The sequence below is a fragment of the Sesamum indicum genome, linkage group LG1, assembly GCF_026168435.1.
Source record: "Sesamum indicum cultivar Baizhima isolate 11 linkage group LG1, ASM2616843v1, whole genome shotgun sequence".
Classification (NCBI taxonomy): domain Eukaryota; kingdom Viridiplantae; phylum Streptophyta; class Magnoliopsida; order Lamiales; family Pedaliaceae; genus Sesamum; species Sesamum indicum.
In genome coordinates, this window is record NC_142657.1 from 19042573 (window position 1) to 19069846 (window position 27274).

Consider the following 27274-nt stretch of genomic DNA (forward strand, 5'->3'; position numbering starts at 1 on the left):
GCCCAAACAAATACAAGACAGGCAGCACCTTGAACCTGCTTCCGCTGCCTCATGAGCCTCCATTATGCTTCTCCAAGTGAACGAAGCCAAGCTACCTACCCGTGCAACGAAAATACTTTGGTTTGGGAAGTATTTTTCCTTTAGAATTCGGTTATCAAGGTAGTCTGGTTCTATCAAATATCAGGGGAGCTCGTTGTAATTTACCCTAATCATGATAACAATAATAATGGGAATTTACTACATCCAGTTTCAGTTCCCACTTAGAAATGAAGTCTAAAAACAAAGTCCTGACAACGTAGCTATCTCTACATGCCTTCCTCTTGTACATTGTACCACTACGTACATTCATGTAACATAGCCTAAATAATAGTTTATTCTGTTAAATTTACTGAGGGTGCATGGACTGGGGAGTCCCGGTTACTGCTTGACTCACGATGCCACATTTCCTGAATTTGAGCTGCAAACAGCAAATTCCAGAGGACATCCTCGACAGAAGGCCTCTCAGATGGCACGCTCGATAGACACCTAATGCAAAGCTCAATTAGAGTCTTGAGTGAATCATCCGAGTATTCCTTGTGAATTGCTGGGTCGACAATACTCCTCCGAGCTATACTGTCCGCTGTTAGGCTCACAGATAGCTGTCAAATAACCAATAAACACACATCACGTAGTGCTTGGTATCAAGAAAGTGAAGACTTGAAGTTGGAGCAACAAAAATGTCTGCTTGCTTCAAATACAGAAGGTATTTTGATGAGCTTATAAATGCTTTACAACATCTTATAAGAGCTTATAAGCTGTTATAAGAACGGTAAATAGTTTCTAACTTATTTTTAAAGTTTTAACAAGCTCCTTTAGAGTAACTACAAAATTGTCGTTATTGACATTTTATAAGTTCTATCTTTGTTCAAACATTTGAAAAACTACTTTTAAAATAAAAGCTAACATGTTACAAGATGCATGGCATTCTACTTACTATATCTTTGGAGACACTAATATCACTGAAAGAGACGATTGTCCTCCCGACTATGATTTCAAGTAAAATTACTCCAAAGTCATAGACATCGTCTTTCTCCTCACTGCCCAACCTGTGTGCAAAAGGATAAAGAGGGAAATTGTTTCAAGCGACAGAACATTTTAGAAAAAGAAAAAGTAGAAGCTGCATCAACAGAACTGTGTGCTAGTGAAATACAGTGAAAATTGAAGGGACTTAAAAGCATAAATAGAAGGTAAATTGGTTTTGATAAGGCTGAATCTTTTTTGGATGCTGTCATTTGTCAGTTTCGAACAAAACATAAATACTGCAATTGTGCAACTCTTTTCCCTTGTAGATACTTTTTTGGATCCATAATATAAATGCTACGTGATATGCAGTTGCATGCTCATTCTCATGCAAAGTCTGTACATTGTCAAGTGCTTCGTTATACCAAGAACGATATGTTTTAGTGGGACATGTATGAGAACAAGGTTTCAAATTTCGATCATTTATCCCATGTGAAATTCCAGGTAGACTCCACTTCTAAAACATGGATGGAAAATCATGTGAAATTAGTATAACGATGAAGCCTAGTGGGCTTAATGTGCTTGAAAATGGAGTACTAAAAGGAGTCAGTGTAATGATGTAAATGTAATTCCAAATAAAGTGAAGAAAGACCTACGACCCTGTTCATAAATTCAGGATAAAGGAAACAGAAAGCAAGAAGAAAAGCACTTACATTGAAACAAAATCTTGTTTTGGTCCACGGGTTGACACTTCAACTTCATCCTAATAAAGTCACAAAATGGAGAAACCTCAGGCAACCCTTTATATATTAATGCACTCTAGAAATAGATTCACAATGCTATCGTATAAAGAAAACAAGATATGAGAGCCTTCCATGCATTAAAGAAACACTTGTCACTCACCAATCTCCTATGCTCTGCCAACAGAGGTAAATTGTATTTGCTAATCTTAACGTGCAGGTCGGTGTCCAGCAGAACGTCTGTTATTTTCAGGCGATTCGAGTATACACCTGGCACTATCCCCGTATGAAGAAACTGGATACCCCTTGCGACTCCAACAGCTGCACCTATTCTTTGTTTCCAAGTGAACTTTTGTCCTTGTTGTCCATCTGTTGAACCCAATATTGGTCAATTACCAAAACTGAGGTCTCAGACTTTTAGCAGGAAACTCAATCTCTTATAGGTAAAGTATTTTTTTACACTAATTTCATCATTCTGTACCTAATATATAGAATGGAAAAGCCCAAGATCCCAAAAGATAATGTATTTATGTTAATCAGGTCTTGGAAGTATTGACTATGTTTGACAACAGCTAGCAGATAGAATTTTGCTTCATTTTGTACCTGACACAAAAGATCGAAGTGTCCCGTTTGGCACGTACTCAAACACAAGAAAAATTCTGCTGACACTTGAATCATCTTGGCACTCAAAGCAGTGCCCAATTGCACTAACTAGGTGGCAGTGTCTGAGTTTTGCAACCAGCTCAAGTTGATGAGTGTAAGTGTGGATGCCGTGTCTTCTTTTCACTTTCATGCTTCTTATGGCAACCACAGTCCCATCAATGAGCCATCCCTTATATACCTGAACCCGGCAAAGTGGCAAGAAATTATTTAACTCTTACCACTTAAGTTAACAAGCGTGCAAAGTACAAGTTATTTCCTCAAGAACGAATACATGGTTATAGCCAGCTGCATGGAACAAGATTTAATTCATTGATGTCAAAGAATTTGTTAAGAAGACACAACAGCAAAGAAAAAGAGAGCTATAGTGTAGTAAGAAGTAAAGGATTGAACTATATAGATACCTGACCATAAGAACCTTCACCAATAAGATTCAATGCATTGAAGTTATTAGTGGCCTCCTTAAGCTCATCCAGAACAAACGTTCTATACAGTGGAATCCCAAGTGCTCCCAGCTTCATTGTTTCAGAAATATACCCTGTCAAAGAGTCGGGTTCAGATTGCTTCCCGTATGTTGAGTTAATTTATCATCATGAGGCAAAGAGTTCGACAAACTTTGTAGCTGAATTGAATTTGTTTTATCATTTTTCAGTTAGATACATTCTGAGTTGAAAATTTGAAAGTAACTGAGATGAGCAAAGTGCTTCGATAACAGAAGAAAAGACGTTTGTGCTTAAAGAAAAATATATAAACAATTTACTTGCATCCTTGAGCAGCTGAAGTGTGTTTGCAGGTGATATCTTATCCACTATCAATCTTGTGTGAGGATCTTTGTTCACATGCCGATGCTGCTTTGAAAATTCCCTCTTCACAAACAGGAAGGCCAGTCCAAGAAGTGCCATTGCCCCAACGATCCCCCCCACCATACTTGATGCAAGAACTGCTTTATCATATCCCCTTTTTTCATCCTCTTTGTGGGGTGAAATTCCTACAGCAAGAGCTTCACTATGACAGAAAGACAAAGGATGCTGATCCTGATATATCCTAGATAAACAATTTCCATTGTACAGAACAACCCTGCTCCTGGAACTGGACTGCAGACAATCAGGCAACTCTCCGGTCAACCGGTTTTCAGATAAATTGACAAATGCAAGCTGTGCATTGCAAGAAATGTTCTCTGAGAGCTTCCCGGTGAATTTGTTCCCACCAATGTCCAAATAAGTGAGTGAAGGCAGCAACAGAAGCGACTGCGAAAACAGGCCAACAAGTTCATTCAAGGAAATGTCCAGCTTCTTGAGTTGATAACAAGAACTCAATTCATCTGATACTGCAGAGTGGAACTTATTCTTCCTGAGCACTAAAGAAACCAATTTTGTAGGCAGACTAGGAAACTGAGGTCCAAGATTGTTGTTTTCAAGATCAAGAACTTGAAGATTTGTCAAGTTATGCAGTCCAGGCACTTGCCCTGATAGATTATTGCCAGACAGCACCAGAGCCCTGAGGGCTGTCATTGTAGACAATGCATCAGGTAACGAACCACTAAAAGAATTGTTCTTTAGACTCAAGACACTTAGACCTGGCAAAGAACTTAGCCAATCAGGAACTTCACCAGTGAAACTGTTATGGTCCAGTATAAGAGTTTGAAGGTTTCTCATAGATGAAATTTCTCTAGGAATGGAACCATTAAAAGAGTTAGAGCTGATGTTGAGTATTTCCAGGGAAGACAACTCCCCAATTCCTGAAGGCAATGGCCCCTTCAGGCCTATGGACACTAAGGACAACACTTTCAAGTAAGGGAGAGCAGCAATGTTTGAAAACAAGGCAGCAGTTGAGAAATCTTGACTCAAATGGGGAAACCAATAGGTACCAGTCACATGGAGCTGAGTGATGTTCTCTTCATAGCAAGCAAGAGTGAGGATTTGTGTTGGCTCAGAGTTGCAAAAGTCTTGATTTTCACTCCAGCTGCTGAGCTCTTCTGGGAACTTGAGCAGCTGCTTTATTCTCACAAGGGCTTCATACTGAGAAGGCTGCAGCTGGTTTGAGCAACGGGGAAGCAGAAAAACCAGCAAGAAGAAGAAATTCAAGGTGAAAACTGCTGGTTTAGCCATTGATGATGCTCTTCAATGAACCAGGGCTTTTCACATGCTCAGTGAATCCAGACATCAATGAAACAAGTCCAATCAATGGAGCTTATAAATTCCATCACCCTGATTTTCTTTTAATTTTTTATTTAGTTAAATAGTTGGCACATATAACATGATAAAGGGCTGAAGCATTTTCATAGTACGTTTCTATTATCAGGGAATAAAAATACTGAGCAAGAGACAAATTAAATTCTAGCAAAACTATTGATTTCAGTGGTGGCAGAAGCATTCAAGTTGCACTAAAAATGTGAGGCTTTATTATATGTGCAAACTGCAAAGCAAAACAGTCCATTGATTTAGAAGTACAGGAGAAATAGCATTTTTGGATTGCAAATAATTTGGATTTTCATCATACTTTTTTCTGTTTGTTTTATAATCTTTGGACGAGTGGTTTTATTATGAATTGAGCACACTGAAAAGCAGGCAGCCAATACTTTTTCCCAAGAAAATGTGGCAAACAAACTTTGGGGCCACTGATGACTTTTTTTCCTGGGGAAATACAACAAAGAAAAAGAGTATTATTATTGGGAAGGAGTGAAGAATAGGAGTGAAGTGTCCAAAATAAGTTCACATGATGCTCTGTTGCATTAACACGTCCTCAATGACTCATTCAGAAGAGATATTTTGTCCTTTTCGAGGAAAAAAAGGAAGCAGAAAAGTTTCTTACATCAGAAAAAGGACCGCTGCGTCTTTCTCGTCACGGATGCGCCACCCACACACGAGATCATCTCACTGTTCTTCTCACAATACAATACATTCCACCCCCATCTCATTATTATTATTATTATTATTATTTTATGTAAGTTATTGCCTCATGTTGGTTGCCGATCAAGAATTTTAAACTGTATATAAATTTTAAAGTCTCCTTTCTCCGATGAAGTTGTGAATCTTATGAAATTTAGAGTGGACAATATTTCAAATAACATGGGTTGGTGTGGGGTGGTTGATTATGATTCTTGTTGATACTACGAGAATGTAATAAATGGTTGAAGCTGATTCTCATGATTTCTTCAGCTTGAGAGGTGGGGTGGGGAAGGCGCCACAATAAAGGTTGGATTATGTCCGTTTTTCAATTTTGTTCTTTTATGAAAGTAATAATTGTATCATAATATCAAAACAAAAATAATAATGATATTGCAGTTTCAAGTATGAATTTATGGTATTTGACGTTTTTTTTTTTTGGAGTCTGATTGTGTCATAAATACATATATATATATATATATCATTCTAGGCAACCATGTCTTGTCCTGCAATCATGTCTTGTCCTGCAAACATGTCTTGTCCTGGGTATTTAATCTTCATGTTGGATCAAGTTAGTGACTTATCCCATAATTCTAGCATAAGAATATATATATATATATATGTATATATTTCCTTTTTAAGAGAGATATACTAACATAATAAGTATAGACACGATATATACTAACATAATAAATTCTAATATACAATACATCTTGTCTAATAAACACTTAATTGAAAGTTAAATTTCATTGAACGATATTTTTTGCTCAATTGGTGTAATATGTGGCATGATTGATGATTGATGGCATCCAACCACCGTTGATGTAATATGTGTCCTAATAGAGAAAGGTGGTCGGAAGAAAAGGTGTGGTTGTTCAATCGAAAAGCCACCACACACCCTTTTTGCCGTCCCTTTTCCGTCCTATATAGACACCGATCTCCTATTACATTATTCATTCGTTCAAAAGTAAAAAAGCATATTGCATTTAGAATTGCTTTTCTTCTTTCCTTCGAGTTGAGAGAGTTCAAATATTTTTTGTTTGTCGTTTTTTAATATTTGTACTGCTATTATGTCGAAAACAATAGGTTTTGATATCTAGGGAGATAATTGCTGTTCTCATTTACTAGTCGTTTATCCCCACTATTCCTTGTAACTCATCACATTATTGTCCATTAATTTATATTAAAATAGTAAGTGATTTCTATATCTATAATATGGGCTATCATTTGACTTGTTTTGATACGACATAGACAGATATACAAAATTTCTCCATGCAATTATCCTATACAAGAGTTATATTAGTTTAGGAAGGTGTCATTTTTTGTAGAATTTTGGACTTTACTACTTGTTCAGAGTCGTGATATTATATCTTGAAGGAAACAAGTCAAAAGTGATACTATTGGACCAACGGAAAAAATAATTTAAGAGAAATTATATATATGAATAATAAAGTAAATAAAAATAAAATATGTATTTTTTTTAATTTTATCTGTTTTGGCTTATACTTTCACTTCCGCGCAAAACAAAAATGGATTGTTGATGGGATTCATATAAATCCGGTGAAATCACACTTTTAGTTCCATATAATATGAGCTTAATAATTTTAGTACTCTACTTTACAGAACTTTTGAAATGATCTTAAAATTGAAAAAACTCTATATATTTTACCTTATACTTTATGAAATTTTTTAAAAAATAGTTAAAAATTTGAAAACTCAACACATTTAGTATCATAAATTCTGTAAAATAGAGGATTATATGTATCGAGTTTTCTTAATTTTAAAATAATTTTAAAAATTCATAAAATAGATGATTAAATGTATTAAACCGCTTATGTTGTGAGGGTAAAAGTATAATTTTGTCTAGTAAATCAAATTTTACTTTTAGAGGGTCTTTAGCTAAATTTATAAGATCTAAATATTTGTTTGGCTATTTTCTTTGTAAAGAGATTATAAGCTCTTTATAAAAAAGTTAACTTTCTTAACTTTTTTTTTATAACATCTTATAAGCTACATAATATTAATACGTAAGATAAAACTATCTTCATTTATACACACACACTCTCTCTCTCTCTCTCTCTATATATATATATATATATATATCTGTCTCTCACACACACACCACTCTCAATTGTATATCTATATTAATATTCGACTAGCATGAAAATACATATATGTACAATTTTTATTCAAAAGTATAGGTAATAATTCATGATTTTTTTGTTATTGTAAAAAGATTATCTATTAAATGTTTTTTTGGAATTGAAGTAATATATACTATTTTTGAGGTGTTTTAAAATAAAATATGTCAAAAAATAACAACTTATTTAATTCTAATAGTATGATGTTCATTTTAATTATTTTATCAATTAAAGATCATAATATTCCAAACACGCTAACATCGTCTTATAAGCTTTAAAATCATAATTTATTCAAATATTTTAAAATTTTATTTTTAAAATAAATTCTAATATTTATAAACTCCTAAAAAATGTTATAAGTTGACACCAGTTCGAATGACTCCCCCATCTCGCGCCAACCTTCCTGTTCATTTTTGTCCTTTATTCGTTGACTACTCGGGAGTTCAATCTCCTCATAATTCATCCCATTTCAATCCCACCTTCTTCTTTCGCTACATACCATTGTTTCTCTACTAGATTTCTGAATTATTCAATCTGGGATCTATTTAAAAAATGGGTAGAGCTGGGTTTTCAAAGAATTCAAGAATGATTTGTGCCCCGTTAATGGCTGAATCGGTGGAGCAAATGTTGAGTGACATGCATCAGGCAAAGATGGAGGGTGCGGATGTGGTTGAGATCAGGCTGGGCTGTATCAGTAATTTCCAGCCTCACAGAGACCTCAAACTCCTCCTGGAAAACAAGCCACTTCCGGTTGTCGTCGTGTATGGGTATGCTCCTTTCTCTTCATTTCAATACTATGAGCGGTTTCTGGCTGCTGTGTTAGCCAATTGAATGGAGATTTAATTTTTCATTCTATATGCGAATGATCAATGTAGGTTCTTAAGTCATGGGATGAACTGAATTGGTCTTATGTCTGTGCAAGAATATTGATGTGTGTTCATATCTAATCCACAAATATCACGGGTTAAATGCAACAGGGCGACATGGGAAGGTGGTCAGTACGAAGGTGATGAACAGGAGCGACTACAAGCTCTTCTTTTGGCTAAAGATTTGGGGGCTGATTACATAGAATTGGAACTCAAGGTAGGTTGGTATTCTTTAGAATTCAACCACAGTGCATCAAAATGCAAATTGGATACTTCAGACGTATCCTTTTACTTACTATGGAAGGAGATACAGATCATTAGCAAGAACTGCTTTGTCATTAGCGTAGAAAATCACTTTTTTTAAGACATAGTAGGATTTTGATTTAATTTTCTTTCTTCATTAACTGAATTGGTATTTCCAAAAGCATTAATAGATTAAGGAAATGGTTGTGTTGCTGCCAAATTATATGTGGATGCATTGAGATGCTGTTGCCATAAAATGCAAATTGGTGATGTGGATAGTAGTTTTATAGGAACACAGTTATTGGGGTGGTGATTTTTATGTTCACTCAGACTTCCTATCACTTTCAGAAAATTTTGTTCTTGGTGGATAGCCACTTTATGCTGTCATTCGTAGTATAACGAATATTTTAGTTAAACCACTGTTTGCAGATATCACATATAACATTAACATAATAGTGTGTTCAGAGTAACAAATAATATGAGAAATGTCATTAGTAACAAGTTTTGACAGTTTTGAGGATTTGGATAGTTTCCATTATCATCAGAAATTGCTTACAATAAAAGAGAAGGATCGATAGCAATAAATATGTTTAGATGGCAGTCTGTCTAGGTAACAAACTCCATTGGTTTCTGCATTGAGTGCTTACAATTTTACTAGAAGTAAGTAAAAGGGTGATTCCAATAAGACTTTGAATTTCATATGTATCCATGCTCATTTCTTTGAAGTTACCTCCAGTTCATGATAGAAAATATATCAAGACCAAGTTCAGGAATTAAATATGCAACAAAAGACAGATGTATTTTTCGGAAATTTTCTCCTACTTAGCTATGCTCATTACTATCATTTCACCTCATTTTCAAGAAAGAATATTTATTTCCACATTTCCATTTTTATTTCAATAAATGATTATCCAATTTCTACACCTTTGTTATACAGGTAGCATCTGCTTTCATGAAAGAAGATAAATTGGGTCGGCTTAAGAGCAGTAAGATAATAGTATCTTGCTACCTGGACAGTCCGGCCTCTTTACGGGAAGATCTTGGCCGTCTTGTTGCAGAGATGCAATCCATGAACGCCGACATCATTAAGTTTGTTTCAGGTGCAGCTAATATCACAGAAATAATGGAAGTTTTTGAACTGCTTTCACATAGCCAGGTATAATAAAAGATTTGATTTTTATCTGGTATTATACTGCTAGTATTCATTGATATGATAAAGCTTGTGTTCTATGATCTTATAGGCCAGTAATGGAACGTAAGTTTATAAGAGCAAGATTCAGATAACAAGCCTCAAATGCCAAGTGCATCTGAGGTAACAACTGTAAGCAATGTTGTGTATTGTTCCTAGTGGGTGTTTGCAATAGCTTTTACCTTCGTGGTGGGAATAAGATGTAAAAGAAGTTGTAAGTTGAGATGTAGTGAAAGTTGGGAGTGTTTAAAAAAAAAGTAACAAGTGCAAAAAAGCTGAAGTTGGAGCGTTTTGGGGAAAAAAGGCTTATTAGTTACAATTTTACTGTTAAGCTACAAAATTTGGGTGGGAGAAGCCCAACAAAAAACTGAAAAACACTTGAATTATTGCAACATCCCTTTAATTAGATAACAGTTGCGTGATAAGAAATTCTTGCTAACTTCTTGCAGGTACCCATGATAGCTTACTGTACAGGGGAAAGAGGCCTTATAAGTCAGTTACTAACTTTCAAATTTGGTGGTGTTTTTACTTACGGATCTCTTCAAGGAACCTCAATTTGTGGTCTTCCTAGTATAAATAGTTTGAGACAAGCCTATGGAGTGAAGAATATAGATAAGAATACTGTAGTTTTTGGGCTTATCTCGAAACCAGTAAGTCATAGTAAGGGCCCTATTCTGCACAACCCCGCATTTAGGCATGTGTATTACAATGGGATATATGTGCCAATGCTAGTTGATGATCTGAAGGCATTCTTTACCGTCTACACAAGTGCTGACTTTGCTGGTTTCAGGTATGACATTGTTAAGCTTGCAGTTCGTTAAGGCCTAAATAGATTTTATCATTTTAACCACCATTTAAAAAGAAAATCTTTCCCATCATGCTTCCCAAATTGCATATATTTGTTGAAGTTATAACAATAGTCCTATATTGTTTCAAAATTTTCTTTTCTTTTCCTTTTTTCAGGTATAAACATTGAGTTTAAATTGTATTTTTCTGGCTTAAATTTCAGTGTTGGGATCCCATACAAGGAAGCAGTAATTGATTTCTGTGATGAAGTCCATCCTCTTGCTCAGGTACTCCCAAATTCAGTATGAGTTTGTGATGGAGCAGTTGAAATGGGGTACATTTAATGATTCTGCTAAAATTATACAAAGATTATGATATCCAAAATATTTAAAGCATTGCAGAAGGCCTTTTTTCTACGACATCAGTTTAGTTCATATCCACATTGAAGAAGGTAGCATCAGCAGCTTTCACTTTATCTTGACATGGTCCCCTCTAAGTTATTGAACAGTTGAATTGGCATTAAGACTGTTCCCAAAACATGAAACTGTACTTTTAAGTTTGAGACCTGCTGCATACTGTATGAGTACTTGCTTTATTTTCTTGCCAAATCTGGGCAGGTTGCTATGTCATTAATCTGTAAAACATCTCTTTCTGAAACAGTCCATTGGTGCTGTCAATACTATTGTGAGGAGGCCTGATGATGGAAAGCTAGTTGGTCATAATACAGATTGTGAGGCTGGTATAACAGCAATAGAAGATGCTTTAAAGGTCTGAATTTAGTGATTGTTTATGGTTTTATGAGAGACTGCCTTCTACAAATCTTGCATTAGGATTTCGGTTAATGCTATTTTCATGGATGCTTTGAGTCAATCTTCACCTTTGTTAAGGGATTAAATGCAACAGACCCCATATGAAAATACTAATAGGCAAAAACCTCTAGAAACATTAAAAAGAAAAAAGGAAAAAAGAGCAACAAAACCCCTGAATTTTTAAGGAGGCAACATGACCCCTGACCGGGAGACAGTGAGGCTTCCTTTTAAGAAGCTCAGGGGATCGCATCGCTTTTTTTCTGGTTTAAGGCGGCCTTTGCCTATTAGCATTGGCACGGTGGGTGAATTGCAGGTAACCCTTCTTAGGGATATAACTTCTTACACTTTGATAGCACAGGAATGCACGGTTTTGGAACCGTTAATTCCTTCTCCACTTACAAGGAAGTTGTTTGTGCTTGTGGGTGCTGGAGGTGCAGGAAGAGCTCTTGCCTTTGGTGCTAAAACCAGGGGGGCACGGGTTGTCATCTTTGACATTGATTTTGGTAGAATTCTACTACTCGGAAAGCTTTTCAAATTCTCATTTTACTATGTACGATTTTTGTAGTCAAATTTCTGATGGATTTTACAGTCAACCAATTTATATGAATGTACGGTTTAATAGGTCTGCACAATCATGAGTTCCTGACTAAGATTTTTTTTCTTTTAAATATTATAATGTAAAGATAGAGCAAAATCTTTAGCTGCTGCAGTGTCGGGTATAGCTCTTCCTTTTGAAGACTTAATTGGTTTCCGCCCAGAGAAAGATGCAATCCTTGCAAATGCAACCCCTTTAGGCATGCATCCGAATACGGACCGCATTCACGTGGCAGAGGTTTCTCTTTTATTTTATGTTAGAATTAGAACATTCTCCATCTCTGAGAAATATTACAATCTTTCCTTTCCTTTTTTCAGGAAACTTTGAGGGACTACAAACTTGTGTTTGATGCTGTTTACACCCCTAGGAAGACTAGATTACTAAAAGAAGCCGAGGCTGCTGGAGCTATTGTCGTTAGCGGAGTTGAAATGTTCCTTCGGCAGGCTGCGGCCCAATTCAGTCTTTTCACTGGCCACAAAGGTTTTAAAATTTTCACTTGCACTATCCTTAAATTCTTTTGGTTAGCTACTCACACTTTCTTTGATGTGGAGTGAACACCCCTGATAGAGAGATGTCTGAAATAGAGCCCGCAATGTAGATTTTCTTGACGAATACTTTTCAAAGTATAGGTGAAGTAAAAGGAGACCTAGAACTCTGTGAGTTACAAATAGATCCTCAGGGGTGCAAGGATGAGACGTTACAGTCTTTACCAATAATTGACAGGAATAACGAAAGCGACCCTAAAGTCGGTAGGAGTGGTCCAATGGGGGAATGAGACTCTCACAATCCTCATATGTGAAAAAGTAAATATGGAGCAGTACCCCGCCCTCGATAGAGGGGGAATCTCCATGTGTGCTTCTATACACATTGATGAGCCTTCTACTTATGAAGAATCCATAACTTCACCGACCTACTGGTTTTGTTCTAGTTGTCAATATCTGAATACAAAAATTATAATATAATTTGTGTTTTAGCAATCTGTATAACTTATTCCTTTCTTCTGTATTGCAGCACCAGAAGAGTTCATGAGAGGGATTATTTTGGAAAAATTCTGAAACTCGAATAATGTGGTCGGCCGAGCAGCGACTTTCTAAGCTAAATGCGTGCGGCGTGCCGAGAAAAAAAATGATAAAATGAAGAACACAGAACTGAGTTTTGAGCATCAAGAATTTTCTCACAACTTCAAATTCCAGAGTTGCATGTTTTTATATATAGAATACTTGGAATAATGTTTAAGGTTTTTGCATTATTATGGAATTATATATGTTTATGAAGCTCACACAGAAAGATACATATTGGCTAGCTTAAATGATGGTGAGAGTTGCTTGCTGCACTGAGACTTCAACAATAGCAATGACAATAATGGTTGGGGGGTTTTTTATTGAGAACTTTGCAGAAACCTCCTTTAGAGCAACCCTCTTTGCACATCTCATTGCACTTTTTGTCATCCATTCCAGGATCACAACGACCAATGTGGTTGTCGCGGCAACATGTCAATGCCCCCTCAACACAAACATGATTACTGCCTGCAAAGTATGGAAACAAAAAATTGTTAAAACGCGCTAGGTGGCAATTTCAGTTTTGCACAGAATCTTTGACAATATTGTTTGGTAATTATAAGGATTTCTCAGGTTGAGGATAAAAATGATCAAAATTTGTTAAAATGGTTGGAAAAGTACATATTGCCAGCTTATTAGGGGATTTTCGGCCAATGTCGTATGTACTTTTCCGACTATTTTACAAATTTCAAATTATAGGATAATACTATCAGAATAGAATAGTATATGACTAAAACTATCATCTCTCCATACTTATATATATATATATATATGTGTGTGTGTGTGTGTGTGTGTGTGTATTGGTGTGTGTACAAACATACATGTTTGTTTGTATGTACATTCCAATGCCGGCATATTTATAATATGCTACAAGACTAATTTTATTATATATTTTATATCGAGGATGCAAATATTGCAAAAGCCAAAAAATAAGATTGAAGTGACTATAGTGCATCAATACTTTTAAATTTGTGGAATTTGTGTTGTGTTATTTTTTTCTTAAAAAAAAACAAACATACATATACCTGTTGACAATATGAAAAGTACAATGAGAAATGGCAAAAGTTTGGAGGCAGCCATGATTTATTGTTTCTGTGTGCATATGACAACATAAGGGCAGGTGTTTATATAGCAAATTGGATGTTTTAAGTTTGAACAACATTCTCCAATAAACTCTTAACTGTGAGTTTCCGGTCTATAGTAAATGAAATTCCTACATTATCTCCACACCTTTTGATCAAAATTTAAGGCCAAAATATGTGGTCCACCACTATTGTTGAATTCTGAAGGCTTAGAAATTCAAAGAATATATTTAGTTTGTAGGTAGTAATTTATTTTCTAAATGTTGTAATAAAAGTAGTGTGTAGACCTTCTAATATTAGAGTGGGATAGTGTATAAAATAGGGATGGGTCATAACATGAGAAAGTTGTGCTTTCGACTAACTATACGGTGTGTGGTCATAATTAAAGAAGACAACTACATAGTATATATATATAGATAGTTTCATTGGGATGAACTTAGATAAAAAGTTCGATAAACATTTGATTTGACTGAAGTAGACAACTCCATGACCAAGCAGATCAAAATGCAAAACACTAGAACCATATCATAGAAGGGCAATTGAGTATTTACCTTTCCACCAATCCGAAAGAGTTCCGCAAGATCATGGAACTGCCCATGAATATCACCACATATGGTCACTGGGCTTTTCACAGGCTGTAATAAAGAAATAAATAGCTTTATGGGCTTTTATCACCACGAAAGGAAATAAAAAAATTATTGTTTGCAGGGCCAACTCATGATAACCACCACATTGGCTGTTGAAATGTTTATAAGGGAAAAATAGCTACTTAATTTTACTAAGCACCAAGCCTTCATGCCATGTAGGCAGTGTTGAAAATGGTGCGAACCACCCACTTTGGTAGTAAATAGATCTGTCATAGTTGAGAAACCTAAATTAAGTGAACACATAATACTAGCATTTGAGTAAGACTTATCATTGAAAAGTTATTAGTCTCCATTGAGAGTTGCAAACTTGTAAGAAATATATCAACCTAGATAACAGAAAAGCTCCAAAGTGAGAAGTATGTACATTGTGTGATATCTCCTCCTACTGAGGAGGATAAGCTTCATCATCAACAAATTCTTAGGTTGCCAATAATATGGAGCAAAATGTTATCATGATTGCAGCTTTTACATTAAGGAAAAGAACCAAAAATAAACCCAAGCAAGTAATCGTATCTATAATCTGCCATAACAGCCAAAACGAAGAAAAGAAACCTGCAGATTGCTTTCATCAGAATCTCCTTGGCCTTCTGGCACAACACCCTTATCTACGCAAATAAACAGAGGCAGCTGGTATAAAAAAAAAAAAAACCTCACACAGTAGGAGAACATATAAAAGCTACAGGAACAAAAATATTCTTAAAAATCATATACACCCTAAGCTGTGAAACAAAGCATGCCAGAAAAGGGCTCAAATTAAAGGAGGAGAAGAAAAAAAAAAAAATTGGATGGGAAAAGATAGTGAACCCTTCACTATCTCACAGTCGTTTCTGGAAGAACATTTCGGCAAAATCAAAGGAACAACTCAAAACATGAGAAACTGTGAATTTCCAAATGGATCCGACATTAGAAACACTAGATCAAGTCCATCAACACTTCAACAACCCCATACACCAAAGCCCGAATTCTACGAGAAAAAATCACCATGCGAGACCCGAAAATCCACGAATCTTACCAAGACTCCAAGTAATAAATGATTTATCGAAGGAAAAAGGAAAGAAACCTCTTGCTCCGACAAGGGCTTGCACTGCATCAGCTGAGCAATTTGGTCGTCCAGGTTCCCATTACCTCGATTGCCACCGGCTGTTGAGAGTACGACCTCCCAGCCTTCACACCATGAGGTCGTCGTTCACTCTGAAGTTGCTCAAACTACAAGTGTCCTGAGGTCGCATATGGATGTCGCTACTCGAGTCACTAGTGAGGTTGCTAATAACGGGCAGATAGTTGTCCTAGATACAGGATAGATTCTGTATAACTGTACTAGATACAGGAGACATTCTGTATAACTGTTTTCTGTAACCTTTTTTATTAGATTAGTTGGGGCGGTTACGTCCATTTATGTATATAATACCCTTGATTTCACCTTTGTAAAGAGAGAGAACATATAGAGAAATTGAAGAGGATTCTTTTTTCTTCCTGAAACGATGTCCTTTATACTTTTCCAATTTTCCACAGATTTTAACACCCATCCATCATCAGATACGGTGGAAACCTCGAAATTTGGACTCATATGCTCGATTGATTCTTCTCACGCATCGTTTTCTATTGCTTTTCTTGTTCGGCTAAACAGTAAGGAGTTATGTGGAGAGTGGAGAGACAAATGAGATTAGTGGCCAGGAAATCGAGGTGCGAATGAAGTGTGAAATCACCCAAAAGTCCTCCTCTTTTTCTCCCATCACATGACGACAGTGGAAAGGGTAGAATAGTAATGTTGGGAGCATACATAGAAACCAACCATATTAGGAGGGAAAAACGTGTTTTTTTTTCCCTTGGAACCAAATTCAGATAGAAAAGTCTTTTTCCTTTCTATTATTTAGCAATTAATTAATAGCTTTAAATTTAATTATTTGGCAATTAATGAGTTCGTTCAGTTTTAATATCACAACTAGTCAAAGTATTTTGGCTTTAAAAAAACAAAGTCAAAGTATTATTTACAAATATATAACTTTTTTTTGAAGAGACAAAAAATAATATCTTATTATTTAGTTCGTATACATATGTATCTAATAATTTGCCCAAAAATAAATTGGTCAACATATCCTTAAAAACGCATCTAAATCGTTAATGTGTGATGCAAATGAGCAAAAGTCGCATTTGGTTCCTAAAAAGATAATGAACAAGAATAATACTGTTTCACCTTTCATTTCGAGAGTATTTGCGATCGCTTTTCGTACAAAAAAAAAATACTTTTCACCTTCTAGTTTTAAAAAAATTACTTTTAAAATGTTTAGAACACCAATTTTTGCTTACAAAATATTTAAAAAATTATTTTTTAAGCCAAAAGCTATAAGTATTTCGCGGATGCTTCTAAGTGCTTTGTCTTTTTGTAAATAAATTCAAATTTATTTTTTTAAAATAATTATATTTACACCCTTGGTCTATAGTCTGTTTATACAAACTCACCCTATTTTTCTCATAATACATATACACTCACCAAAATATCATTTTCACTTACACAAACCACCCATTATTTTTTTTAAAAAAAGTAAACACACACCCCCTAAATGTTGGTATCATTACACAAACTACCCATATTTTTGGCTATCAAGGGTTGTTTCTATACTTATATAAAAGATCGGGGTGGTTTGTATAAATAGAGCATATGTCAAGGGGTGTAAATGTAATTCTTCCATTTACTTTTTACTACTTTACTGTTATCATAATAATTTTAATTCAATTTTATTATTTTTTATTTATTTTTAGAATTATATAATCAAAGTCGATGTTGGAGTTTTTAAATAATTTGCATAATTTAACAATAATCAAATTTATACTTTCACATATTTAATATTTTAAAATTTATATTTTATTTATTGTATCATCTAATTATATTATTCCTTTGACATATTATTATTTTATTTTAATTAATAGATTTTTTTTGCATTCATGCAAGTTTAATTTTTGTGTATGAATCAACAATTATACTACTTAGTGGGAGTATTATTAAAGTAAACCTACTTTTTAAATATTTTTAAAAATAAATATAAAATAGACTAATTGAAATAAAATGTATTATTTTTGTGAAAAATTAATTATTATTGACAAACAACAAGTGAACTAATAAGCATGTAGTAATATATTTATAACATATACGGACAAAACTGTCTTTAATTGATTTATTTCATTTTAGAAGTGATTTTTCTCCGACCTTTATCCAATCCATCTTTTACGTTCTTTTCAATATTTTTTTTACAAATACTATCTATTTTATTCAGCTACAAGTTTTAACTTTTTATATAAAAACCATTTATAAAAGAAATAAATTGTTTTGCAAATACTCCCTCCATCTAACAAAAAGAAAAACAAATAAAATGTAGATGAAATTTTTAAATTTCTTTTTTGTGATTGATTGTAAGATAAGAATACAATTATGATAATTATTGTGATATGTAAAAGGTGTTATGTAATAAATAGTATTTAATAATTATAGTTGAATTGATATGTATTTTATAAAGTAACGAAGTGTGTTTGAAATATATATACATATATATTTATAAATGAAATGTAATTTTGTACCCGATCGAAATGAATTCGGATGGGATGAAGTAAAAATGAGCCCACAAATAAGCACAGCCTGCATATTTTATTGGAGATTTGATGAATGAATGAATTAATTGTGAAATATTTTTAATATAATAATTGCATAATTGATACAATAAATTTTGATTCTGACCCTATCTTACCATGAAACAAGCTATAAATCCTAGTAAAACAAATGTTTGAGTATTTCAAGATGATGTGGGATCCGAGTGCATGCAAAAATATTACATTAAGACTGTCAATTTATATTTTATTTTTGTAAAAAACAAAAGTTATTAATTACTTGGATAATGTGAATGCACCGCAAAGGTTCTAAAAGTAGTATAGATACAAATATTTAATTTAATTTTCAAATGAGTTGCACCAAAATATGAAATTGTTAAATATAATTTTGAATATTGTGTTGAAATTGATTTATTCAACTTCAACACAAAAAATATAGTCAAAATTTACTGGAAGGACACACTAGCTTTAACTTTTTGGAAGAGAGGTAAGTTTCATGAAGTAATCAAAATTCATTACAAGCATTTATGCTAACTTTGTTAAAGGTTGAGGCGTCTTGTGTGATTTATGTTTCTTGTCACTTGGGTTTTGTTGAAATGCCTTAGTAACAAAGCTATCCCAGTGCTAATTGCTTCCAGTTAACCATCCCATGTATTCATAGTATTTTGGATTTTGGTTTACTTTCTGATTTCATGTTGCTTTTGAGCATTATGGGTAGTTGGATTACCTTGAAGGTACTTTTCTATTTCTTTCTTGTTTTTCTTTTTAAGGAATTTAAGGCACTTTTCTGAATTAGGTAAATTGCAGTTATAAATTGCAAGAATTGAAGCGCGGGCGAAGAAAGAGGAAGAATAGGAAGGAAAAGAGAAGGAGGAGGAGTCACCATCATTCAGACGATGATTCTTCTGATGATTCTGCTGATCTGCGGCATAAAAGGAGGACCAGAAAGGCATATTCAAACTCTGACTCCGACGTCAGTTCTTTAGATGATTCGTGAGTGGGTTGGGGCAAGAAGCGGTCTGAGAAGAAGAGCATGAAACATCGCCATGAAGAGGACTAGCTTCTACAGTGGATGATATGTCATGTGCTTTTGAGGTTCCTCTAAACTGCTGCTAAGTGTGCCCTATTCAATCTTTAATCTAGTGGTTGATGAGCTTCTTGATGAAAACAACTTTAGTTTAGTGGACAATGCATTAGTTTGGTGCATTTGTTGTTTTTCACTTGATGTAATGTATCATTTTAATTGCTTTTTTTTTTTTTTTCTGGTTGTAAGAACTCTGATATTTACTGAGTATGATATGTGTGATTCCGACATGTGATCGGTCCTGTTAGTGAAATATTGCAGTAATGCTTTGAAATTTTTATTGAGTTTAAAGTTGTTTTACTTCTTGGTTGCTATTCAATGCTTTGGGGGAAGTCTGCCTGTGGGCATCCAGAAGAGCTTAACTATTGCTGCTCTTTTGAACCCAGTGCTATTATTGGAGCAAAGAAGATTGCAGTATTTCCCAGTGTGTTTTATATTGTAATTGTAATAAGGCAATGATTTTGTCATTAATATTATCTAGTTTTTGGATCAACCTCTTTGAAAATCATGATCTACTGTAGTAGTTTTCTGTTGAGATCATGATTTCAACGAATATATTTTTATAAGTTCTAATCAGCTACGTTATTTTTTTTTTCAATTTTATCGACCACAAACTTGAGAAGTTTTGCTGAATGATGCCCCCTCATTGTTCCAATATTTCTATTTTCTTGTCTGCGTCTTTTTTTCTGGGTGTGTTTGTGTGTGGGCGAGGGTGTGGGTGTGTGTGTGTGTGTAGGGTGTGTGTGTGTGTGTGGGTGTGTAGGTGTGTGCGTGTGTGTGTGTGTGTGAGTGTGTGTGTCACGGTAGAACATATTTTAGTTCCATTTTGAACATAGAAGAAGTGAGGTGTTGCTTTTATCTTCTGCGCCAACGAATGTCATTTGTGTCTTGTTACATTTGACATTCTCCTTCAATTTCCAAGTCTTCATTTCTATCTTCACAACCCTTTTTCTCGTGCAGTATGTCACCATAGTTTCGAATATTTTATGCTCATTGCGTGTATTGTATGTCTTTGTGGTCTATTTATGTCCTTTGTAACATTTTTGTATGCTTGCATAGATGTATATTTTCATTTTTGTTTACCTGGTATGAAAGAGAATTTATTGAAATGAAGAGCAATAACACGACAGGAGAGAGTGCATTGTCCCTCTTCTTTTTTTCCTTCAATATATCTTGTTAGCAAGAGTGGTCTTGGATTGATTTACATTACTAGAGGAGATATAGAGAGAGAAAACGAGTGGTGGATTGATAAAATCTGATAAATGACTTGGGTGGTTATGATCTGCTATCCAATTCTTAAATTGGTTGCCAGCGACCACTACAAAATCCTGTAGTTTTGAATCCCGACTTTGGTGTGTTTAGCCATTTTGATTTCCTTCCTTCTAATAGCGGTCTCTATAATTTTCACGATTGAATCACATGTGCGTGTGGGGTATGTCTGTCGGGTATGTGGTGTGTGTGTGTGTGCGTGTGGGTGTGTGGGGGGGTGTGTCACGTCAGATCATGTTTTACTTTCATTTTGAACATAGAAGAAGTGAGGTGTTGCTTTTATCTTCTGCGCCAATGAATGCCTTCTACGTCTTGTTACATTTGTCATTCTCCTTCAATTTCTAAGTCTTCATTTCTATCTTGACAATCCTTTTTCACGTGCAAGATGTCACTATAGTTTCGCAGCATTATATACTCATTACGGGTATTGTTTGTCTTTGTGGTCTATTTAAATCTTTTGTAACATTTTTGTGTGCTTGCATAAATGTGTATTCTCATTTTTGTTTACCTGATATGAAAGAGTATTTATTGAAATAAAGAACAATAACAGGACAGGAGAGAGTGCATTGTCCCTCTTCTTTTTTTTCCCATTCAATATATCTCGTTAGCAAGAGTGGTCTTAGATTGATTTACTTCACTAGAGGGGATATATTGAGGGAAAATGAGTGGTGAATTGATAAAATCTGATAAATGCCTTGGGTGGTTATTATCTTCTAACCAATTGGTGTAGCAGGTTTCTGTTAGGCTCACGATGTCAACAAATATATTTTTATATGTTCTAATCAGCTACTGCATTTCTTTTTCAATTTTATCGACCACAAACTTAAAAAGTTTTGTTGAATGATGCCGCCCCTTTTTCCGGCTTTTACATTTCCTTGTCTATGCGTCTTTTTTCTTTTTTTGTGTGTGTGTGTTTGTGGTGTATGTGTGTGGGGTGTGTGGGGGGGGGGTGTGTGTCTGGGTGGGGTGTGTGCGTGGGTGTGTGTGTGTGTGTGTGTGTGTGTGTGTGTGTGTGTGTGTGTGTGTGTGTGTGTGTGGTGTGTGTGTGTGTGCGTGTGGGGGTGTCATGGTAGAACATGTTTTACTTCCATTTTAAACATAAAAGAAGTGAGGTGTTGCTTTTATCTTCTGCGCCAACGAATGCCTTCTACGTCTTGTTATGTTTGCCATTCTACTTCAATTTCTATGTCTTCATTTCTATCTTGACAACCCTTTTTTCACGTGCAAGATGTCACTATAGTTTCGCAGCATTATATATTCATTACGGGTATTGTATGTCTTTATGGTCTATTTATGTCTTTTCTAACATTTTTGTGTGCTTGCATAAATGTGTAATCTCATTTTTGTTTACCTGATATGAAAGAGTATTTATTGAAATGAAGAACAATAACAGGACAAGTGAGAGTGCATTGTCCCTCTTCTTTTTTTTCCTTTCAATATATCTCGTTAGCAAGAGTGGTCTTGGATTGATTTACTTCACTAGAGGACATATAGTGAGGGAAAATGAGTGGTGAAATCTGATAAATGCATTGGGTGGTTATGATCTTCTAACCAATTGGTGTAGCAGGTTTCTGTTAGGATCACGATGTCAACAAATATATTTTTATATGTTCTAATCAGCTACTGCATTTCTTTTACAATTTTATCGACCACAAACTTAAGAAGTTTTTTGTTGAATGATGCTGCCCCTTGTTTCAGCTTTTACATTTCCTTGTCTATGCGTCTTTTTTCTTTTTTTTTTTGTGTGTGTATGTGTGTGTCGGTGTGTGTGTGTGTGTGTGGGTGTGTGTGTGCGTGTGGGGTGTGTGTGAGTGTGTGTGTGTGTGTGCGTGTGGTGTGTGTGTGTGTGTGTGTGTGCGTGTGGGGGTGTCATGGTAGAACATGTTTTACTTCCATTTTGAAATAAAAGAAATGAGGTGTTGTTTTTATCTTCTGCGCCAAGGAATGCCTTTTACGTCTTGTTATGTTTGCCATTCTACTTCAATTTCTAAGTCTTCATTTCTATCTTGACAACCCTTTTTCACGTGCAAGATATCACTATAGTTTCGCAGCATTATATATTCATTACGGGTATTGTTTGTCTTTGTGGTCTATTTATGTCTTTTGTAATATTTTTGTGTGCTTGCATAAATGTGTATTCTCATTTTTGTTTACCTGATATGAAAGAGTATTTATTGAAATGAAGAACAATAACAGGACAGGAGAGAGTGCATTGTCCCTCTTCTTTTTTTTCCTTTTAATATATCTCGTTAGCAAGAGTGGTCTTGGATTGATTTACTTCACTAGAGGGATATAGTGAGGGAAAATGAGTGGTGAATTGATAAAATCTGATAAATGCCTTGGGTGGTTATTATCTTCTAACCAATTGGTGTAGCAGGTTTCTGTTAGGATCACGATGTCAACAAATATATTTTTATATGTTCCAATCAGCTACTGTATTTCTTTTTCAATTTTATCGACCCAAACTTAAGAAGTTTTGATTAATGATGCCGCCCCTTGTTCCGGCTTTTACATTTCCTTGTCTATGCGTCTTTTTTCTTTTTTTTTGTGTGTGTATGTGTGTGTCGGTTTGTGTGTGTGGGGTGTGTGGGGGGGGTGTGTGTCTGGGTGGGGTGTGTGCGTGTGTGTGTATGCGTGTGGGGTGTGTGTGTGTGTGTGTGTGTGGTGTGTGTGTGTGTGTGCATGTGGGGGTGTCATGGTAGAATATGTTTTACTTCCATTTTGAACATAAAAGAAGTGAGGTGTTGCTTTTATCTTCTGCGCCAACGAATGCCTTCTACGTCTTGTTATGTTTGCCATTCTACTTCAATTTCTAAGTCTTCATTTCTATCTTGACAACCCTTTTTCACGTGCAAGATGTCACTATAGTTTTGCAGCATTATATATTCATTATGGGTATGGTTTGTCTTTATGGTCTATTTATGTCTTTTCTAACATTTTTGTGTGCTTGTATAAATGTGTATTCTTATTTTTGTTTACCTGATATGAAAGAGTATTTATTGAAATGAAAAATAATAACAGGACAGGTGAGAGTGAATTGTCCCTCTTCTTTTTTTTCCTTTCAATATATCTCGTTAGCAAGAGTCGTCTTGGATTGATTTACTTCACTAAAGGGGATATAGTGAGGGAAAATGAGTGGCGAATTGATAAAATCTGAGAAATGCCTTGGGTGGTTATTATCTTCTAACCAATTGGTGTAGCAGGTTTCTGTTAGGATCACGATGTCAACAAATATATTTTTATATGTTCTAATCAGCTACTGCATTTCTTTTTCAATTTTATTGACCACAAACTTAAGAAGTTTTGTTGAATGATGTCGCCCCTTGTTCCAGCTTTTACATTTCCTTGTCTATGCGTCTTTTTTCTTTGTTTTTGTGTGTGTGTATGTATGTGTCGGTGTGTGTGTGTGGGGTGTGTGGGTTTGTGTGTGGGGGGGGATGTGTGTCTGGGTGGGGTGTGTGCGTGTGTGTGTGTGTGTGTGTGTGTGTGTGTGTGTGTGTGTGTGTGTGTGTGTGTGTGGTGTGTGTGTGTGTGCGTGTGGGGTGTCATGGTAGAACATGTTTTACTTTCATTTTGACAATAAAAGAAGTGAGGTGTTGCTTTTATTTTCTGCGCCAACGAATGCCTTCTACGTCTTGTTATGTTTGCCATTCTACTTCAATTTCTAAGTCTTCATTTCTATCTTGACAATCCTTTTTCACGTGCAAGATGTCGCTATAGTTTCGCAGCATTATATATTCATTACTGGTATTTTTTGTCTTTGTGGTCTATTTATGTCTTTTGTAATATTTTTATGTGCTTGCATAAATGTGTATTCTCATTTTTGTTTACCTGATATGAAAGAGTATTTATTGAAATGAAGAACAATAACAGGACAGGAGAAAGTGCGTTGTCCCTCTTCTTTGTTTTCCTTTCAATATATCTCGTTAGCAAGAGTGGTCTTGAATTGATTTACTTCACTAAAGGGGATATAATGAGGGAAAATGAGTCGTGAATTGATAAAATCTGATAAATGCCTTGGGTGGTTATTATCTTCTAACCAATTGGTGTCGCAGGTTTCTGTTAGGCTCACGATGTCAACAAATATATTTTTATATGTTCTAATCAGCTATTGCATTTCTTTTTCAATTTTATCGACCACAAACTTAAAAAGTTTTGTTGAATGATGCCGCCCCTTTTTCCGGCTTTTACATTTCTTTGTCTATGCGTCTTTTTTCTTTTTCTGTGTGTGTGTGTTTGTGGTGTATGTGTGTGGGGTGTGTGGGGGGGGGTGTGTGTCTGGGTGGGGTGTGTGCGTGGGTGTGTGTGTGTGTGTGTGTGTGTGTGTGTGTGGTGTGTGTGTGTGTGCGTGTGGGGGTGTCATGGTAGAACATGTTTTACTTCCATTTTGAACATAAAAGAAGTGAGGTGTTGCTTTTATCTTCTGCGCCAACGAATGCCTTCTACGTCTTGTTATGTTTGCCATTCTACTTCAATTTCTAAGTCTTCATTTCTATCTTGACAACCCTTTTTTCACGTGCAAGATGTCACTATAGTTTCGCAGCATTATATATTCATTACGGGTATTGTATGTCTTTATGGTCTATTTATGTCTTTTCTAACATTTTTGTGTGCTTGCATAAACGTGTAATCTCATTTTTGTCTACCTGATATGAAAGAGTATTTATTGAAATGAAGAACAATAACAGGACAAGTGAGAGTGCATTGTCCCTCTTCTTTTTTTTCCTTTCAATATATCTCGTTAGCAAGAGTGGTCTTGGATTGATTTACTTCACTAGAGGACATATAGTGAGGGAAAATGAGTGGTGAAATCTGATAAATGCATTGGGTGGTTATGATCTTCTAACCAATTGGTGTAGCAGGTTTCTGTTAGGATCACGATGTCAACAAATATATTTTTATATGTTCTAATCAGCTACTGTATTTCTTTTACAATTTTATCGACCACAAACTTAAGAAGTTTTTTGTTGAATGATGCCGCCCCTTGTTTCAGCTTTTACATTTCCTTGTCTATGCGTCTTTTTTCTTTTTTTTTTGTGTGTGTATGTGTGTGTCGGTGTGTGTGTGTGTGTTTGTGGGTGTGTGTGTGCGTGTGGGGTGTGTGTGTGTGTGTGTGTGTGTGTGTGTGTGTGGTGTGTGTGTGTGTGTGTGTGCGTGTGGGGGTGTCATGGTAGAACATGTTTTACTTCCATTTTGAAATAAAAGAAGTGAGGTGTTGTTTTTATCTTCTGCGCCAAGGAATGCCTTTTACGTCTTGTTATGTTTGCCATTCTACTTCAATTTCTAAGTCTTCATTTCTATCTTGACAACCCTTTTTCACGTGCAAGATATCACTATAGTTTCGTAGCATTATATATTCATTACGGGTATTGTTTGTCTTTGTGGTCTATTTATGTCTTTTGTAATATTTTTGTGTGCTTGCATAAATGTGTATTCTCATTTTTGTTTACCTGATATGAAAGAGTATTTATTGAAATGAAGAACAATAACAGGACAGGAGAGAGTGCATTGTCCCTCTTCTTTGTTTTTCTTTCAATATATCTCGTTAGCAAGAGTGGTCTTGAATTGATTTACTTCACTAAAGGGGATATAATGAGGGAAAATAAGTCGTGAATTGATAAAATCTGATAAATGCCTTGGGTGGTTATTATCTTCTAACCAATTGGTGTAACAGGTTTCTGTTAGGATCACGATGTCAACAAATATAATTTTATATGTTCTAATCAGCTACTGTATTTATTTTTCAATTTTATCGACCCCAAACTTAAGAAGTTTTGATTAATGATGCAGCCCCTTGTTCCGGCTTTTACATTTCCTTGTCTATGCGTCTTTTTTCTTTTTTTTGTGTGTGTATGTCTGTGTCGGTGTGTGTGTGTGGGGTGTGTGGGGGGGGGGGGGTGTGTGTGTCTGGGTGGGGTGTGTGCGTGTGTGTGTGTGCGTGTGGGGTGTGTGTGTGTGTGTGTGTGGTGTGTGTGTGTGTGTATGCGTGTGGGGGTGTCATGGTAGAACATGTTTTACTTCCATTTTGAACATAAAAGAAGTGAGGTGTTGCTTTTATCTTCTGCGCCAACGAATGCCTTCTACGTCTTGTTATGTTTGCCATTCTACTTCAATTTCTATGTTTTCATTTCTATCTTGACAACCCTTTTTCACGTGCAGGATGTCACTATAGTTTCGCAGAATTATATATTCATTACGGTTACTTTTTGTCTTTGTGGTCTATTTATGTCTTTTGTAATATTTTTGTGTGCTTGCATAAATGTGTATTCTCATTTTTGTTTACCTGATATGATAGAGTATTTATTGAAATGAAGAACAATAACAGGACAGGAGAGAGTGCATTGTCGCTCTTCTTTGTTTTCCTTTCAATATATCTCGTTAGCTAGAGTGGTCTTGGATTGATTTACTTCACTAAAGGGGATATAATGAGAGAAAATGAGTGGTGAATTGATAAAATCTGATAAATGCCTTGGGTGGTTATTATCTTCTAACCAATTGGTGTAGCAGGTTTCTGTTAGGATCGCGATGTCAACAAATATGTTTTTATATGTTCTAATCAGCTACTGCATTTCTTTTTCAATTTTATCGACCACAAACTTAAGAAGTTTTTTGTTGAATGAT

At 35.3% G+C, this 27274-nt stretch overlaps 2 protein-coding genes and 1 long non-coding RNA gene across 4 annotated transcripts; 1 reads left to right on the forward strand and 2 right to left on the reverse strand.

The window, feature by feature from the left end:
• Positions 1-190: 190 nt before the first annotated feature.
• Positions 191-4911, reverse strand: LOC105162413 (putative inactive leucine-rich repeat receptor-like protein kinase At3g03770). The gene is made up of 7 exons (XM_011080407.3): positions 3160-4911; positions 2804-2937; positions 2343-2580; positions 1903-2108; positions 1713-1762; positions 974-1085; positions 191-638 (listed from the first exon to the last, which is right to left on the reverse strand). The coding sequence occupies exons 1-7, from the start codon at positions 4505-4507 to the stop codon at positions 372-374; spliced, it is 2355 nt and encodes a 784-aa protein (XP_011078709.1). The 5' UTR covers positions 4508-4911; the 3' UTR covers positions 191-371.
• A 2891-nt stretch (positions 4912-7802) lies between these two features.
• LOC105162411 (bifunctional 3-dehydroquinate dehydratase/shikimate dehydrogenase, chloroplastic) lies at positions 7803-13187 on the forward strand. 2 transcript variants are annotated; one of them, XM_088885456.1, is made up of 10 exons: positions 7803-8192; positions 8403-8508; positions 9472-9690; positions 10173-10513; positions 10733-10796; positions 11170-11277; positions 11632-11821; positions 12002-12150; positions 12231-12393; positions 12925-13187. In XM_088885456.1, exons 1-10 carry the CDS (start codon positions 7978-7980, stop codon positions 12966-12968), a joined length of 1599 nt encoding a protein of 532 aa, XP_088741582.1. In that variant the 5' UTR covers positions 7803-7977; the 3' UTR covers positions 12969-13187. The 2 variants fall into 2 exon arrangements, with proteins under 2 accessions (XP_088741582.1, XP_011078708.1); XM_011080406.3 differs by having other exon boundaries at positions 11677-11821.
• A 92-nt stretch (positions 13188-13279) lies between these two features.
• Positions 13280-16332, reverse strand: LOC105162412 (uncharacterized). Its single transcript, XR_847852.3, has 4 exons — positions 15761-16332; positions 15253-15305; positions 14605-14688; positions 13280-13439 (listed from the first exon to the last, which is right to left on the reverse strand). It is a non-coding gene; the product is annotated as an uncharacterized LOC105162412 (long non-coding RNA).
• Positions 16333-27274: the final 10942 nt, after the last annotated feature.

Excerpts from the sequence above, each read along its gene's own strand:
- LOC105162413 (XM_011080407.3), bottom strand. The coding sequence starts at position 4,507 with ATGGCTAAACCAGCAGTTTTCACCTTGAATTTCTTCTTCTTGCTGGTT. Across the intron at positions 2,109-2,342 it reads ACTTCGATCTTTTGTGTCAG|ATGGACAACAAGGACAAAAG; the intron begins GTACAAAATGAA and ends TGGGTTCAACAG. Across the intron at positions 639-973 it reads TTAGTGTCTCCAAAGATATA|CTATCTGTGAGCCTAACAGC; the intron begins GTAAGTAGAATG and ends GTTATTTGACAG.
- LOC105162411 (XM_088885456.1), top strand. The coding sequence starts at position 7,978 with ATGGGTAGAGCTGGGTTTTCAAAGAATTCAAGAATGATTTGTGCCCCG. Across the intron at positions 11,822-12,001 it reads CATCTTTGACATTGATTTTG|ATAGAGCAAAATCTTTAGCT; the intron begins GTAGAATTCTAC and ends TATAATGTAAAG. Across the intron at positions 12,394-12,924 it reads TCTTTTCACTGGCCACAAAG|CACCAGAAGAGTTCATGAGA; the intron begins GTTTTAAAATTT and ends TCTGTATTGCAG.